The sequence below is a fragment of the Oratosquilla oratoria genome, chromosome 12, assembly GCF_046742065.1.
Source record: "Oratosquilla oratoria isolate Oo_2021 chromosome 12, ASM4674206v1, whole genome shotgun sequence".
Taxonomy (NCBI): Eukaryota; Metazoa; Arthropoda; class Malacostraca; order Stomatopoda; family Squillidae; genus Oratosquilla; species Oratosquilla oratoria.
In genome coordinates this window covers 29,228,179-29,243,524 of record NC_134788.1, presented here as the reverse complement: position 1 = coordinate 29,243,524, position 15,346 = coordinate 29,228,179, and the positions used below count along the sequence as shown (strand labels likewise).

At 38.6% G+C, this 15,346-nt stretch overlaps 1 protein-coding gene across 1 annotated transcript; it reads left to right on the top strand.

The window, feature by feature from the left end:
• The first annotated feature begins 2,752 nt into the window (after positions 1 to 2,752).
• LOC143030645 (uncharacterized) lies at positions 2,753 to 12,297 on the top strand. Its single transcript, XM_076193817.1, has 2 exons — positions 2,753 to 2,808; positions 10,492 to 12,297. The coding sequence occupies exons 1-2, from the start codon at positions 2,797 to 2,799 to the stop codon at positions 12,031 to 12,033; spliced, it is 1,554 nt and encodes a 517-aa protein (XP_076049932.1). The 5' UTR covers positions 2,753 to 2,796; the 3' UTR covers positions 12,034 to 12,297.
• The last annotated feature ends 3,049 nt before the right edge of the window (positions 12,298 to 15,346 follow it).

The following is a 15,346-nucleotide window of genomic DNA, read 5'->3' as shown; positions in this document are numbered from 1 at the left end:
TTCCATATTTCATTTGAGTAATGTTTATTTTCTTTAGTGGAGGAACTCTTATTTCATTTATTTTATCCCAGTTTTGTATATTCTTTTCCTCTTTGGTGAATACAGATTTGAAATGTTTGTGCATAATATCTGCCATTTCTATATCTTCTGTGTATTCTCTATTACCTTGACGTAATTTGTGTATTTCCTGTTTATTTTTAGCTCGCCGTTTACATATCTATAAAATAGTTTGGGTTGATCTTTACATTTATCTATTATGTCCTTTTCATAATTTCTTTTTCTTCTCTACGTAATTTTACATATTCATTTCTTAGTTTGGTATATATTTTCCATTTCTCAGTGTGTGTGTGTGTGTGTGTGTGTGTGTGTGTGTGTGTGTGTGTGTGTGTGTGTGTGTGTGTGTGTGTGTGTGTATGTGTGTGTGTGTATTCACTTGGTCTTTGGATCACGTGTTGGACTCGTGATCGACAGCTATTTCCCTCCTGGAAGAGAGCTCAGAGCTCGTGGGTCCGATCTATGGGTAATGCTATGACCTTACACACACACACACACACACACACACACACACACACACACACACACAACTCCCCGCCCACGAGAGTCAGAGTAACGACCCGAAGCGCAGCGGTACCGAAATAATTTCGGCCCTGGGCAGGATTCGATCCAAGTACTACGGGCACCACCATGCTAGTAGTTCAGCGCTCTACCAACTGCGCCACCGAGTCGTGTGTGTGTGTGTGTGTGTGTGTGTGTGTGTGTGTGTGTGTGTGTGTGTGTGTGTGTGTGTGTGTGTGTGTGTGTGTGTGTGTGTGTGTGTGTGTTTACCTCCCTAGTTGTATGTACCTAGTTGTATCTTACGGGAAGAGGAGCTACGCTCCTGGTGTCCCGTCTCTGTATCTCGCAGTGTCTAAATTGCTCTTAAATTCGTGTACTTTTTTGCACACACTATCATTTCGTCCAGTTTGTGTGGGGGGAAAGCTGTTCTTTTTCAGGTCTCTTCTATAACTGTCCTCCTCTTTCAGCTTCCTTCCATGTCCCCTTGTATCTCTTACCCCAATTTAGTAAGTCTTTTCTAGTGAGTCCGGACCTTAAAACCAGGAAACAGTGCATTAGCGCCAGGAATAAAGCTAACAGAGCATTAGGTTTCATTGCTAGGACGGTAACGAATAGAAGTTCTGAGGTAATTATCAAACTCTATCTAGTGATAGTTAGACCCATCCTTGACTATGCGGTACAGTTTTGGTCTCCGTCCTATAGAATGGACATCAATTCACTAGAATCAGTACAGAGAAGAATGACCAAAATGATACATGGACTCAGAAATTTGCCTTACGAGGAGAGGCTTAGGCACCTTAACTTGCACTCTCTGAAAAGACGCAGAGTGCGGGGTGGTCTAATAGAGGTGTTCAAGTGGATCAAAGGCTTTAACAAGGGTGATGCAATCAAGGTCATCATATTAAAACAACAGGGTAGGACTCGCAGTAATGGTTATAAACTGGACAAATTCAGATTTAAATAGGAAATAGGCAAGAATTGGTTTACTAATAGGGTGGCGACGAATGGAATAAACTTAGTAACAATGTAGCAAGCTGAAACTATCAGTTGTTTTAAGAAATGAGTAGACAACTTTATGGATGGGGGGGGGATGACAGGTCGTGATGGATACGGAGCTGCCTAGTGTAGGCCTTATGGTCTCTTGCAGTCTCCTTCATTCTTATGTTCTCATTTTGTGACATAAGTTACCTTAAGGGGATTCATTTCATAAGGTATACTGTATTCACGGTAAAATAATGCACAAGATTAATATTGTCATATATCTACAGAAAACAGAAAGGGTTTAATATTTTTCTATTAAAGATAATTTGTAAAAATTCTAATGTTTTCCTGTTTATAAATGCACCAACAAATCAGGCAATTTCTGATAGATTTTTGGGGCAACCCCTCCCCCCTCAAAAAAGAATATATATATATATATATACATATATATATATATATATATATATATATATATATATATGTATATATATACATATACATACATATATATATATATATATATATATACATATATATATATATATATATATATATATATATATCTATGCATATATATGTATAAATATATATATATATATATATATATATATATACATATATATAAGAAAACGTAGAGAATTAAGGGGGTTGGGGATTTATACCCCCAATTGAATACACACTGTATTATAAAAATAACCGAAGTCCATTTAGCACATCTCCCAATTTTGGGGTCCCAGTTTGAAATTTTTCTCAATCAATAAGACATTGTCCAGCCATGTATTGTAACCCAAAATTTCCAAAACAGCTTCCCCTAATGCTGTGCATATTACCTTATTCTCGTCTATCGTAATAGTAATTTTGGATATATGTATATATATATATGTATATATATATATATATATATATGTGTGTGTGTGTGTGTGTGTGTGTGTGTGTGTGTGTGTGTGTGTGTGTGTGTGTGTGTGTGTGTGTGTGTGTGTGTGTGTGTATATATATATATATATAATATATATATATATATATATATATATATATATATATATATATATATATATATATATATATATATATATATATATATATACATATAATGGTATTTTGAACCAAGCTCAAGGTTTAAACAATTTACGGCCTGTCCGAGTGAGTGTCAAATCAAATCAAGCGCCGAAGTTGCATTATTATCTAGGGTGAGTTGTTCTGGGTTTCAGTACCCAAATGTCCATCTGCTTCGAAGTCAGGTACGCCGTAGACGTGGACGACATGGAGCCCAACGTAAGGACACACTTTGAATAAGTTCTGAGACATCGCACACTCTCTTATATCAAACGTAGGCCAATCTAAACGTGCAACTGGGTAATGAGGCACAGCACATATAAGTAAAAGTCAAAGGTAGAGTTATGTCTTAGTATTCTTTCAGCCAAGTAAGACGAGTATCGCTGGCGCCATGTAAACAATGCGCCATGAACGGCCGTCGGTGCAGAGAAGCCGCCACAACATTACGCCAGTTTACCCCCCACCCCCTACCTCTATGGCTGATGCTTAAAAACAAAGAAATATATACCCTAACCTAACTACTACACTCAATTTGGTAAAAGTGTCAAAGTTCATTAGCCGTTTGATAAACATGATTGAGGAGTGTGCAATATTGTGGCTACTTTAACGACCTAAACATGGGCTGGCGTATTTCCATTGATTCAGAAATAGCCAACCTCGACTTTTATGGCGTTTTTTTTTTTTTTTTTTTGGCATCACAATGACATTAAGTTTTTTCGACGTAGAGTGATGTGTTTACCACTTTATTTCAGTGCATTAAGTCGCTTAAAGGTCATTTGAAGTCGGACATTGACGGCGAGTCTTGATTCATTCTCCTGTGTTAGAAATGTTTGATAATAATGACTGAAAATATTTGTATAATTTCGGAAAACATCGTACAGGCTATTTACAAAGGATTACAAAGGCGGAGCATACCGACTGAAGACATTTTGATTCATATCTAGGTCGGATGCGAAAAAAAATCATAATAATAAAATAATGAATGAAAACTATAATGATGTAAATAACAAATGAAATACGTAAATAAATGCATAGGTATAGTTAAATAATAAACAGGTAAATAGTAAATAATAATAAATTGACATATAACTAATAATAAATGAAAATCAGACAGACAAAAGATAACAAAACAAAAACAAATAATGTTTTTGAGATGAAAGTATATTTTTCTTAATTTATATTACGAATTTCAGTAAATCTGACGTTTGCTTGTATGACCTCTGGGAAGTCAGAGTGCAGTAGACAATTTTTTTTTTTTTTTTTTAAACCACTCATTCCCTGTTAGAGATGGTTTCGTAAACAACTACCAGTCAATTCTACCAACGTAATAGTCATAATTGAAATACGTGTTTCTAAGATCGGGTTTCTCAAGATTTCTGAAGGACTCCGAGACAGGCAGCCACTGATCACGCATCGACGGAACGTTATAGTAGTCAAGCATTGCATCTAGATAGATCATACGGCTTTGCACAGGTGTCATTGAATTTCCCCGTCCGCCGTATTAGACGTGTCTCTTTCACCACATCTATAGTATTTACATTATGTATAGCTTAACTTAGTGACCACAGGAAGTATAATAATAACATTGTGACCTACTAGTAAGGTAACAGGATGCTTGTAAAACCAGGCTGTTAGGGCCTCACTAATTACCGACCAAACCAGACCATAACCGACCAAACCTGACCATGGACGGTTTTTGCTCAAATGCACAATTGTATGTCAAACATTAGCATATGGTTGCATTATTTGAACTGTTTTCTTTAAAATGTGTGGTTTTCATGTAATCTGATCGAAGAGAAGTTACATTTTTAGCCTCTGCAAAATTACCGACCCCAGCTATGAATTTACCAAGGACAGTTTTTGCTCAAATGCACAATTTTATGTAAAAATTAGCATATAGTTGAATTTTTTGATCTATTTTGCATTTGAGCAAAAAACATCCTTGGTTGGTTATGATCTGTTTTAGTCGGTAATTAGGGAGAACGGGTTGTTGTGTTTAGAAAAAAGAAAGTACTATGCCCAGGCATACACTGACAAAGGATGGGAGATAGTTCACGTAGGTATTTTGTTCTGTACATAAGCCCTCCTGGCTGAAGTAGTGGTTTTTGTTCAGAAAAACAAAACAAGAGGAACATGGGTACAAAACTGGAGCTTCAGGGGCATTGCATAAGGAAGTAAAGACCAATTTATAGAAAAAAAAAATGGGATTGGAAGGACTGTCAAGGTGGCAATGCTCTCACCACAAAACTATGTAGAAGACATTAATTACCATGTTATGTTTTTAATAACCTTGTCATCGCCAAATGGGTGCTGCAGAGTAATAGTCTGGCAACAAACAGAATAATTAGTAAAAGTATAGACAGGGGAGATAGTTCGTTGCAGGAAATGACATATCCTAGCCTGACCTAGCTTAGGTGAGTGGGATGGAGGGTTGTACTTTTGGACCAACACAAACTTGCCAGACTGCAAGAACCTTAGTTGGGAACTATGCCCCCAGACCCCTCTCTCTCTCTCTCTCACACATACACGTCAACCATTATAGTGTATTGGCAATTGAATATTTTGGTGAAAATAGTAATTTTGTACAGCTTGAAGATAACTTGAAGATTAGCAAATGTAATATTATGTACTCAAATATCATGATGTAACATAATCTAATGTGGCTTGGCCAAAATGTAGCATAATGTAACCTAATCTAAACTAACCTTACCTGAATTGAGTGTCAAGTGAGAAATTGGATTATCTAGACTATAGATACATGTATTAGTACAACCCAACTATATCTGGGCACATGCACAGCTGAGCACTTAATTTGATGTTGATAAATATCCCTCCAAATACTAAACATGATAGTAAATAATACACAAGTTTTCATGACATTGAAAACCATATTTTCAGAGATCAGCAAAACTTAGGGTGTGTAAACCAGGTTCCTCCTAATATAACTTTAATTGTAAGTCTATTTTTGGAGGTTTGTTATTTTGAATAATTGTTAATTTTATTTTTGACAAAACATGTCACCTTAGAAATGAAATATCAACTTGATATGAAATGGGCACTGCAGAGTCTAGAGTACGGAGTTGGCTTTCAGCCTTTCCTCTTCACAGATGTGATGTATCTCTCTCCCCCTCTCTCAGTTTCAGCAGGGAAATGATAAAATGAGAAGTGTAAACATTTATCCTGACTTACTGCAACCAGTAGCTACATAAGAACATAAGAATGAAGGAGACTGCAAAAGACCATAAGGGCTACACTAGGCAGCTCTGTATCCATCACCACCTGTCATCCCCATCCATAAAGTTGTCTAATCGTTTCTTAAAACAACTGATAGTTTCAGCGCTTATTACATGGTTAAAGTTTATTCCATTCATCGACTACCCTATTAGTAAACCAATTCTTGCCTATTTCCTATGTAAATCTAAATTTGTCCAGTTTATAACCATTACTGCGAGTCCTACCCTGTTGTTTTAATATGATGACCTTGTTTGCATCACCCTTGTTAAAGCCTATGATCCACTTGAACTCCTCTATTAGATCATCCCGCACTCTGCATATTTCCAGAGAGTGTAAGTTAAGGTACCTAAACCTCTCTTCATAAGGCAAATTTCTGAGTCCATGTATCATTTTGGTCATTCTTCTCTGTACTGATTCTAGTGAATTTATGTCCACTCTGTAGGATGGAGACCATAGTCAAGGATGGGTATAACTATCGCTAGATGGAGTTTAATGATTACCTCTGCACTTTTATTCGTTATCGTCCTAGCAATGAAACCTAATGCTCTATTAGCTTTATTTCTGGCGCTTATGCACTGTTTCCTGTTATTAATGTCTGGACTTACTAGAACTCTCAAGTATCTCTCGCACTCAGTTATCTCTAAAAGCGTATTATCTAAAAAGAATCTATTTTTGGGGTTGTGTAGCCCTACGTTTAACACGCAACACTTAGAGATATTGAAGTTCATTTGCCATTTCACCATGTTAACAATTTGTTAAGATCATCCTGCAGAATCTCTGCATCATCTCCTGACCTAATTAGGCATCCTATTTTAGTGTCATCCGCAAACTTACTGACATCACAATTTATCCTGTCGTCTAAGTCGTTTATGTACATAATGAACAACAAGGGACCTAAAACCAAGCCCTGGGGGACTCCAATAGTAACATTGCCCCACCTAGATTTTACTCCATTTATGGTGACCCGCTGTTTTCTGTTACTAATCCAAGCTCTAATTCATTCTAACACTTTTCCTCCTATGCCATGGGATTTTATTTTATTTAGTAGTCTCTGGTGTGGCACCTTGTTGAGCGCTCTGCTAAAGTCAAGGTAAATAATATCGTAATTATCATTGTTATCTGACGCTTTATTTACTTTAGTGTAAAAGGATAGAAGATTAGTCACACATGACTTACCCTTGGAGAAACCATACAGTGAATCACGAATTAAATTATGTCTTTCGATGTGTTTTCGGAGTCTATTTACTATTATTGATTCAAGCATTTTTCCTATAACCGATGTCAAACTGATTGGCCTGCAGTTGCATATAGACGATCTATCTTCCTTCTTAAAAACAGAAACAACGTTTGCTTGCCTCCAAGCAGTAGGCACAAAACCAGTGTCTACTGATGTATTAAATATTTCAGTTAACTGGTCACAGATTTCAAATTTACACTCCTTTAGCATTCTTGGAAAAATTTCGTCTAGACCCGGGAATTTTGTCTTTCAATCTGCTTGACTACTACTTTACTAATGCTGATATTAGACAGACTACTTTCTTCATCCCCTCTGGAAATCGGATCGCAGTCAGGTACTTTATCTAACCTCTCATTAGTAAACACCGATAGAAAATAATTGTTAAACTCCTCACTCATTTTTTCCTCCGATTCCATCATGACATTTTCATCGTTTTTAATTGGTCCTATTCTTTCTTTGTTTTTTGTTCTATAGAGATGAAAGAAACCCTTTGGGTTTGATCTTGCTTAACTGGCAACCTTAATTTCATAATTACGTTTCGCTGTACGTGTATTCTTTTTAACCAGCTTTGCCATTTTGTTATATACTGATCTAAGGTGTGTGTCCCCCTTTTTTTTTTTTTTTTTATACATAAAGTTCTCTTTTCATTCCGATCTTATGTTTCAATCTGTCATCCATTTGGGAGTATTATTATTTTTCCGTATTGACTTCAGGGGGATAAATGTATTTTGTGCATTAATAATTAAATCAGATTGCTAGACATTTCATCCAAATCGCTGACCTGTCTGTTGAGCCCTCGCCCCCAATGACCTGACCCAAGGTATGCATATTACCCTCCGTGACCCGACCTCTAGTCATGACCTGACCCCCGGTCACGCACCAAGACTTGACAATGTCCGAAACGTCCGCATGACATTTCATATTCAATATCAAATAGGTTTTTATACTGTCAAATTTTGCTCTCCTGAACTCTGGTAATTGGACGTTATTCGTACTTTTTAATTCTTCCCAAATAATATTAAATCTTATTTCTTGATGATCGCTAGAGCCTAGACTATCTCCCACTTTTACGTTACTCATTAGGTGCTCATTATTAGTTAAAACTAAGTCCAGATTGTTTTCTTCCCTCGTAGGATCGGTGATCACTTGTTTTAAGAAATTATCCTGCACCACATCTAGGAATTTCTTTGTTTCCTGATCTATTAAAGTTTCCCAGTCAATGTTTCTATAATTAGAATCTCCCATGGTCATGTTTTTGTATTGGGACGTTCTGTGAATTTCATGAATCAGGGGATCAGTCTGCTCAATGCTGAGGTTAGGAGGTCTATACAGGACGCCAATAATAACTTTCTTATTCTTGCCTATAATCTACCCAAATAGATTCCGTACAGTCCTCTTCCTTAATCGAATTGTTGATAATACAGTTTATTGTACTCTGAACGAAAAGGAAGGAAATGTTTATCAGCCATGTTGATCCAGGACTCAGTAATAGCTACAATATCGGAATTCTCTATGCATGCTTTACCTCGCAGCAAATCAATTTTGTTAATTATGCTTCTGCTATTTGTATATTTGTTTATCTTCCCTCCACCTGCTTTGGTGATTCTTTTCACTGTCCCTCTCTAAGTTGTTTATGTTGCCTAAAGTATATTCCGATACTTCCCCCCCTACTCCCACGTAATCTACCCGAAAAAAAGTAGGATACCTACTCGCTCAATGGATTCAGCAAGGACCCAAAATCCTCTGGGCGACAAGTGCACCCCATCCCTTGTATATAGATGATTCCTACCGTAAAAGCGGTCCCAGTTTTCGACAAATGCCCATCCATTGGCCTTACAATGTTTTGCCAGCCTGCAATTCATTGCAATAGCACTGGAATGCCACATGCCTCCAACTCTACGCCTCGGAAGGATTCCACATACAACAGGAACACCTCCCCTATCTCTAATATTATCTAGCGCATCCCGGAACTGCGCAAACAATTCCTCACTCCCTAACTTACCTATATCATTGCCCTGGCACTTAAGCAAACTACAGAGTCCTTACCTTCCCCTACTAAACACTCTTCAATCCCATCTCTAACATCTATCACCGTGCCGGGGAAACACACCTGCGTCCTATGTTTCCTATCTTTATCGCAGAAAGCCCTGCCTAAGTACCTCACTTGACTGTTTCCTACAACCAAAATCTTACCTGTGGGCAGGGAGCCAGCGTCTGCCCTTCCCTTGTTCTCTTGAATTTCATTGGTTTCATCTTCCTTTGGACCCGCTAGTATTTGAAATGAGTTCTTGCAATCGAGCGGGGCTAGTGAGGACTTTTTTCCACTATTCCGCATCTTATTTTTCGCCGTTTTCCATCCAAGCTCATGGCTAGTTTTGTCTTCCGTACTTTGGGCCTTTGAGTGGAGAACTCGATTCTCCTCTTTAAGGCACTTTACAGCATCCTCCAAGGCTTCAAATCTACTAAGTAGAGATTGTACCTCATCGGCGCTGAACACGGTAACACAACCACTCGCCATATCACTAAATAAACTAGCTACATTTCTCTGATAGATTCCGAACTCCCTTAAACTATCCCCGTGTTTGCAACTTGCACTACACATCCAATATGGCTGATCCCCCCCCCTACACACACCTGTGACATCACATGCAAAGCCTCAGTAGCGCCTTAGAATTGACTATTGACTCAGGGTTTCTATTGAAAAATGTCACAGAATTTAATTGAATCTGAAGAAGAGGAGTTAGTGCAGTTTGCTCACTATCTGTCCAGCCATATATGTTTGAGCCCGTTATACAACACCAAATGTCAAAAGATGATCAGGAAATGATTGAACATGCCAAATTTGACCTTGATGATGATGATGTAAATGGGAGGTCTACCCATAGTAGTGAAGAAAGTGGAGAGAAACAGGACCAGAGGGAGGACAACCATTGATACAGGTCAGAGAGAATAAGAAATACAGACTGGTATATTTAGGGGTAAAAGGACATCTTAAGTGGTACAGTAAAATTTGAAGATGGAACAGCATAATGGGGGAGGGGGAGAGTCGTAGTAACAGGGAGGCAGGGGATAGGGATGAATGCAGAATGGTTGTATATGGATACAATTTTGACACAGCAGAAGGGATTATTTTTTCTTCCTGTCCTCTCCTTTTTTCTATGAACAAGTAAGTAAGAAGGCAAGGGATATGGGTAAGTGGAGAATGGCTGTATAGATGGTATTTTGATACATCACAATGGGCTTTTTCCATGTCTTTTCTAAATTCTGCAGGAGGCGACTGAAAGGAGGTTGTGCAGGTACAGTAGTTGGCAGGAAGATGATTCTGATGTCCAACTGAAAGGAGCACCAATTCAATTGGTCTGAGATACTATAAAGCTATACTATAAGTATACTAACATAACACAATAATAATAGGCATTCTATCTTTTTAGGTGCAAGAAGAGGACGTGCCAGATTCCTTCATGAACAGAGAATTTTCTTTTAGTAAAAGTATCAACACAAGACAAGATGATGGTATGAAAGATACAGAATCTGATGCTGCATGTTCCCTTAAATCACCTGTATTGAGAACGGCTGACAAAGAGCAGTTCACGTGTGGACTGTGTTCTGCCACATTTAAAGATACATCTACTTTGAGGGCTCATATTCGCACTCACACAGGTGAAAAGGCTCACAAATGCAGTGATTGTGAGTCTTCGTTTAGTAATATTAGTGGGCTGCAGAGCCATTTAAGGACTCATACAGGAGACAAGCCTTTCAAATGTCCAACTTGTAAGGCTGTGTTTTCCAACTCGAGTGATTTGAGGCGTCACATAAGGACCCATACAGGAGAGAAGCCGTATGTATGTAAGACTTGTGCGGCTGCATTTTCTCACTCGAGTCATTTGACAAGACACGTGAGAACTCATACTGGCGACAAGCCCTACAAATGCAGTAAGTGTGAGGCTTCGTACTCTGACTCGAGTGGCTTGAAACGTCACATAACCAACCATACAGGTGACAGGCCCCATAAGTGCACACTGTGTCCGGCTTCATTTTCTCACTCGAGTCATTTGACAAGACATATGAGAACTCATACTGGCGAGAAGCCGTTCAAGTGTAATACTTGCGAGGCTTCGTATTCTGACTCTGGTGGCTTGAAACGTCACATAAGGACACATACAGGGGAAAGGCCACATAAATGTAATACTTGCGAGGCTTCGTATTTCGATTCTAGTGGCTTGATACGTCATCTATGGACTCATACTGATCAAAGGCCTTATAGATGTACTTATTGTGAGGCCTCGTTTTCCCAAACTAATGATTTGAAGTGTCACGTAAGGACTCACACAGGTGAAAAGCCGTACGAGTGTACGGTTTGTCGGGTTTCTTTTCTTCGCTCTGGTCATTTGACAAGACACATGAGGACGCACACCGGCGAGAGGCCTTTCCAGTGTACGGTATGTCGGGCTTCCTTTACACAGTCAGGTCATTTAAACCAGCACATGACGACTCATGCTAATGAAAAGCCTCGCAAGAGGACCAATAATGGTGAAAAGTCTTATACATCTAGTGTTCGTCGGTCTTCCTTTTCCCAGGAACAAGGTAGTACAAAGTATTGTATGAGGACTCGCTCAAGTGGAAAACCTTTCAAGTGTGACCATTGTACCTTGTCATTTCATCAATCTTCAGAGTTGAAGAGCCATGTGAAAACTCATGTAGTTTTAGGCAATGTTCATGGCCATGAAGTTCCTGACAAGTTTGCTTCACATGAAAACAAATCCATTGGTACCTCAGACATGGCCAGTCATCATGTTTTGGACATGTCACATACAAGTACCGTATTGTATTCTCAGGAAGAGGTCAAGAAGGAACCAAATGTAACTGAAAGTTCCTATGGTCTTTCAGTATCTGAAGAAAATATGGAAATAAAAATTGAGGAACATGATCCTGACTTAGAGATGACTGCAACAGTTGAACAAGATCTTGTTTGATGTCTAATGTGGCAATCACATGGTTAATGAAACTTTGTGTGAATCTTGTAGAAATACAAGTAAATTCATTCTCATATTTAATACTACTGCACCCAAATACAGTGATTAGAATCAATAAATCCTTGTGAGAGAATTGTTGCTTCCTGATAACTCATGTTGAAGGAAATGTAAGTCAAAGCAGAAGATAATGTTGACTAATAAATGGTTCAGTTAGCAAGTGAGAATTGTGTAACTATTCCTGTAAGAAAAAAATGGATACTGCATTTCACATAACATGTAAACAAATTTCCTGACAATTTATTATTGAATACATACAAAAAGTCTTGATGGGAATTTCTTGTAGAGACTCAGAGCAAATGACATCTAGATTTTTTCTTCAAGTGAATGGTATGATTGTGCATTTGTAAAGGGAAGGCCACTGAACTGTCAAGAGGAAAAATTATTTTCAAAATTCTAAACATTTCATTGACTCCTTCCATATCAAAGAAAGGTCTGTCTTGTATTAGTGTGGAACTCTTTTTCAGTGACCAGCTTGAAGTAATGGAAGAGGGAAGCAGCTGCCAGTTGTCAGCTTTTCTGGTGTGAAAAGTGGAGGAAATAGTTGGTGTATGCAGGTTTTTTGCAAGAGAGAAGTAGAGTAGTAACAGATTGATAAATTGATGTTTGGGGTCAAGTGTGAATACTTTTGGTATTTAGTGAATATTTAGTATTTTAGTACTTTTAGTATTTAGTACTTTTAGTATTTAGTACTTTTAGTATTTAGTGAATATTTATAGCCTGAGAAAAGATATCACCTAAGAGACTGCAGTTGAATCCTGAAAAGAAGTGAGGAGGGGCTCAAAAGTACCATAGATAACTTCACAGTGGAAAGGTGTGATAAGTGGAATGTCAGAAAAGGTATTAACATCAGTCTTGTGTAATATGTCAGTAAAAGGAAATATAGTTACATCAAGATGTTTACAGATAATTGTAACAACTTAGCTCAAGATTTGTAGGAAACCTTCAGTTTCACAGCACCTGACAACTTTGAACTTATGTAATACTGTGTTAGTATGGGGCTGTTTCAGTATCATTAACATGTAGTTGTGAAAAGAGGAGGAGGAGGAGTAGCCATCAACTATCAGCTTTCCTGGTGAGAAAAGATGGAAGAAATACTTGGGCCTAATTCAGACCAAATGTCAGCTCTTCACATGGACATAAGCATACTGTATAAGCTCTGAGAAAACAAGTTTAAACAAGAAAAAAACTTGTAGTTAAAGGATAAGCAATATATATATGTATATGTATATATTGTATATATATTCTTTTAAGACTGAAAATACTGAATATTATGCTATAACACCCACTTTCTCTTTCACATACAAATCCCAAAATGGGAAATGGAGGTAAAGCATTATCCAGTAATCTTAATCATGAATGATCTTTTACCTGAAATACATATAAGATAAATAAAAGGATAGACCTATGACTTACTGAAAAATATAATGACATTTCAATGCAAGAAAATAAGAATAATGATAAAATTAATTAAGAAAATAAAAGCATAGACCTAAACTTACAGAGGGATATGAGAGGCATCTCATTATATTGAATGAGACATGATAGAAATAATAATAATAAATTCTAATGCAAAGCACCAGTGGCATGGTCACACCTAGAGGAGGATGTGAACAACATAGATGATCCCAAGTCTAGATAACAAGACATATGAGGAAAGATTGAAAAACCTAGCAATTCCCACATTGGAAGTGTGGAGAAATAGAGGGGCACATGTTAATTACATTTGGACTTGAAAAGTTATAATAAAGATGGGCAGAACTGAGTTGCTGGTATAAGATGGAAGACCAATATAAGGTCATGATTTAAAAAAACAAAAAAAGTTACATATAGCAATGGCTTTTTCCCCATTACACGGGGGGGTTAGCCAAAAAGAAAAGGGCATAGAAACCACTCCCACCCATTCCATCCCTTACATATTCCACTCCCCTCCACCCTCCTCCCTCCCTCTTATCTTGGCACCTCCTGGATGATGGGTCATCCCTGCATCCTGTCCACTGCCTTGGGTCAGAAGCAGTGTCGCAGGACACAGCACATCCACAGCAAGGCCGCTTCATAAATTCGGCGACCCCCCTCTCCGTCCCCTCATACAGAGAAGGGGAAGACGGGGAGAAATCCCTTCGGGCTGCGTCAAATTTTTTTTCTCATACATACTTCCTCATCCCCCATCCACTCCCCCTTCATGCATCACAGCATCATCCATACACAACCCTTCTCCATTCAGCCCTATCTTCTGTCCTCTCCCATCCTTCCTCAACAGACATTCCTCTCTTTTGTAATGCCCCTTTCACCCCATCCATCCATCTCATCCTAGGACGCCCCCTCATATTCACTCCTTCCACCTCTGCCTTCCACACCTCTTTTACTAATTTTTCTTCACTCATTCTTTCCATGTGTCCAAACCATCCTAATACTCTTTCACCAACCCTATCTCCCAGTTCTCTTTCCACCCCTGTTCTCCTCCTCACCTTATTTCTCACTCTATCTAGCCTAGTAACCCCTATCATACTTCTCAGACATTTCATCTCAAACACATTCAAACTCCTTGTCTCTTTCTCTCTTATGTTCCATGTTTCTGCTCCGTACAATGCTGTTGGCACAATCACTCGTTCATACAATCTCCTCGTAGCATCTATTCCCAGATGTCTATTTCTCATTACACTTTCTAATCCACCAAGGCATTTACTCGCTTCTCTCGATCTATATTCTACCTCCACCCCCACTCCTCCCTTTCCTGCCACATTTGCACCCAGGTATCTAAAACTATCCACTTCCTCCAGTCTTTCACCCGTAATGCTCACTTCCAGCCTGCTGTCACTCTCTCCCCTTGTACATCCCATCACCTTTTGCCCACATTCATCCCCAGGTTCCTTTCACACACCTCAAACTGTCACTAACTTCCTCAATCCTCTGATCCTGCTACATGCGCAGTGTCGTCAGCAAACAACTGGCTTATTTCCCACCTTTCTCCATTTTCTTTAACCATCTCCAACCCCTGACCCACTACCCTTGCATTCACCTCTCGCACCACCCCATCCATGTATAGATTGAACAGCCAGGGCGACATAACACATCCCTGACGAAGTCCCACCTTTACCTCAAACCATTCACACTCTCCATTTCTAATCCTAACACAAGCTCTATTACTCTCATAAGAACTCTTGACTGCTCTTAACAGCTGTCCTCCTATCCCATATATCTGCAATATCTCCCACAGTACCTTCCTGTCCACCCTGTCATAAGGCTTTTCCAGATC